The 1840-nt window shown below is 68.7% G+C and overlaps 1 protein-coding gene across 1 annotated transcript in view; it reads right to left on the bottom strand.

The window, feature by feature from the left end:
* Positions 1-1840, bottom strand: part of SLC26A11 (solute carrier family 26 (anion exchanger), member 11) — a 12246-nt gene that overhangs the window by 3480 nt on the left and 6926 nt on the right. The window contains 4 exon segments of the mRNA XM_014528391.1: positions 3-126; positions 350-490; positions 665-720; positions 1700-1760. Of these exon segments, the coding sequence (XP_014383877.1) occupies positions 3-126; positions 350-490; positions 665-720; positions 1700-1760 (382 nt within the window).

Genomic DNA, 1840 nt, shown 5'->3' with positions numbered 1-1840 from the left:
GCATGCCGGGCCTGGCCACGGAGCGCAGGAGGACCAGCAGAGACACCAGCGTGCCCGCCAGGACGCCGTACTGCACCTCCCAGAAGCAGAGCAGGAAGGTCACGCTCAGGGGCAGCAGGTCCAGCCCTGGGGAGAGGGGTGCGCTGAGGCCTCCTCCGGCGGGTGTCAGGTGGGGGGGCAGGAGGAGGGGAGACCCCCACCCCTGCAGGGGCTGAAGGCACTCTTGGGGCCTGACCCCTGACCCCGGGTGACCCTCCCAGAACCACGTGAGCCTCCAGCTCCAGCTGGTGCTGTGGTCGGGGACGGCAGGGCTGCGCGACCTCGCACTGACAGACGAGGAGCCACGTACTCCTCACGCGCCACAGCGTGCAGGCGATCCTGGTGTCCAGCAGCGGGGCCACGGCCGTGATGATGACGGCCGCCAGCGCGGCCTTGGGGATGTAGTAGAAGAGCGAGGTCAGGTAGCCCAGCGACAGCAGCACCAGAACCCCTGTGGGTGGGGGTTGGGGGGAGATACCACTGACCGGGGCCCTGAGCTCACCCAGGACGCAGGGGGAGCCCGCCCGGGATGCAGCGGGGGGCCAGGCCGACTGCACTGTGGTCCTCCCGCCCCTTCCTCCCATGTCACAGCCTCAGCACATGGGGGTGCAGTGTGGGGGCTCACCTGTCACCAGGCCCCCCGCAGGGGTGCACACCCCCGACTGGGCGTTCACGGCCGTCCTGAAGGCGACATGGAGACCATCAGTGGCAGCCAGAGCAGGGGGTGTCAGTCCACACAGGCAGCTGGTCTCCGGGGACAGGGGTGCCCCCAAGGCTTAGGAGCACACGGAGCTTTGGGCATAGCGACCAGCTTCCCACTGGCTGCGGTGCCCTCCCCCTGACCCTGCGCAGGCGGCCCCGCCCGCAGAGCCGTGAGGGCAGAGCCCACTAAGCAAGGCCCTCGTCCCGACTGCTGTCCTTCTAAGGAGACGGGTCAGGACAGACACGCCAGGACGGACACAGGGACGACCACGTGGGGGACGCAGCGAGACGGCACCTGCCAGCCACGAGCGTGGCCCTAGGAGAAGCCACGCCGCCGGCTCCGGGCCTCCTGAGCGAGGCATCCGGGTCTGGGGCTGGAGCTGCCATGGCTGGCGCTGGTTGGGCGGATCTGCCCAATAACACGCCCGCACCCGGGGTCCCGGGCCCTGGGGAAGGATGGGGGGGGGGGGGCTGCTTTTACGGAGAAAAACTGATGGGGCTGTCGGGTGAGGGGTCCCACTTAACCCATACACACGTCACATGTGCGGACACACAAGTGCATGTGGGTACATATTTGTGAGCACAAACACCCGTGAGGACGCCAAACCCGCCGTGGGCTCCTGGGGGCGGGCCTGTTGGGAACAGGCTCCTTCCTGGCTCAGCCGCAGGGGCTGTTGGGAGCCCCGCACCCACACCCGATGCAGGAGCTCTCTGCCCAGAGCCCCCTCCGCCACCCACGGCCGAGCCCAGCAGCAGGGGGCTGCCTCGTCCACCCCCCAACGCTGAACCGCGCCCCGGGCCAGCTGTACCCCTCGGGACGCAACCTGCAGTGTGTGCCTGTCCATGGAGGCCTTTCCCGGCCGCCGGCCACCCCCAGGGAAGCTGATCAGGGAGCTGACAGGACCTCAGCCTCGGCCGGGACCTCCCAGGGACTCAGACAAGCAGGGCGGGCACTCACCGTCCGAAGCTGCCGGTGACCGGGAAGGAAGAGAAGAAGGAGCCCAGAACGTTGGTCAGGCCTGGGCATGAAGCGGGAGAGGGTTACCGGGAGGGAGAACCAGGCGGAGGTGGCGGACGGAGTAAAGCCAGAAGGAAACAG

This window comes from Myotis brandtii, unplaced genomic scaffold (assembly GCF_000412655.1).
Source record: "Myotis brandtii unplaced genomic scaffold, ASM41265v1 scaffold632, whole genome shotgun sequence".
Taxonomy (NCBI): domain Eukaryota; kingdom Metazoa; phylum Chordata; class Mammalia; order Chiroptera; family Vespertilionidae; genus Myotis; species Myotis brandtii.
Note: the sequence above shows the minus strand (reverse complement) of the source record. Positions and strands in the feature narration are given on the sequence as shown.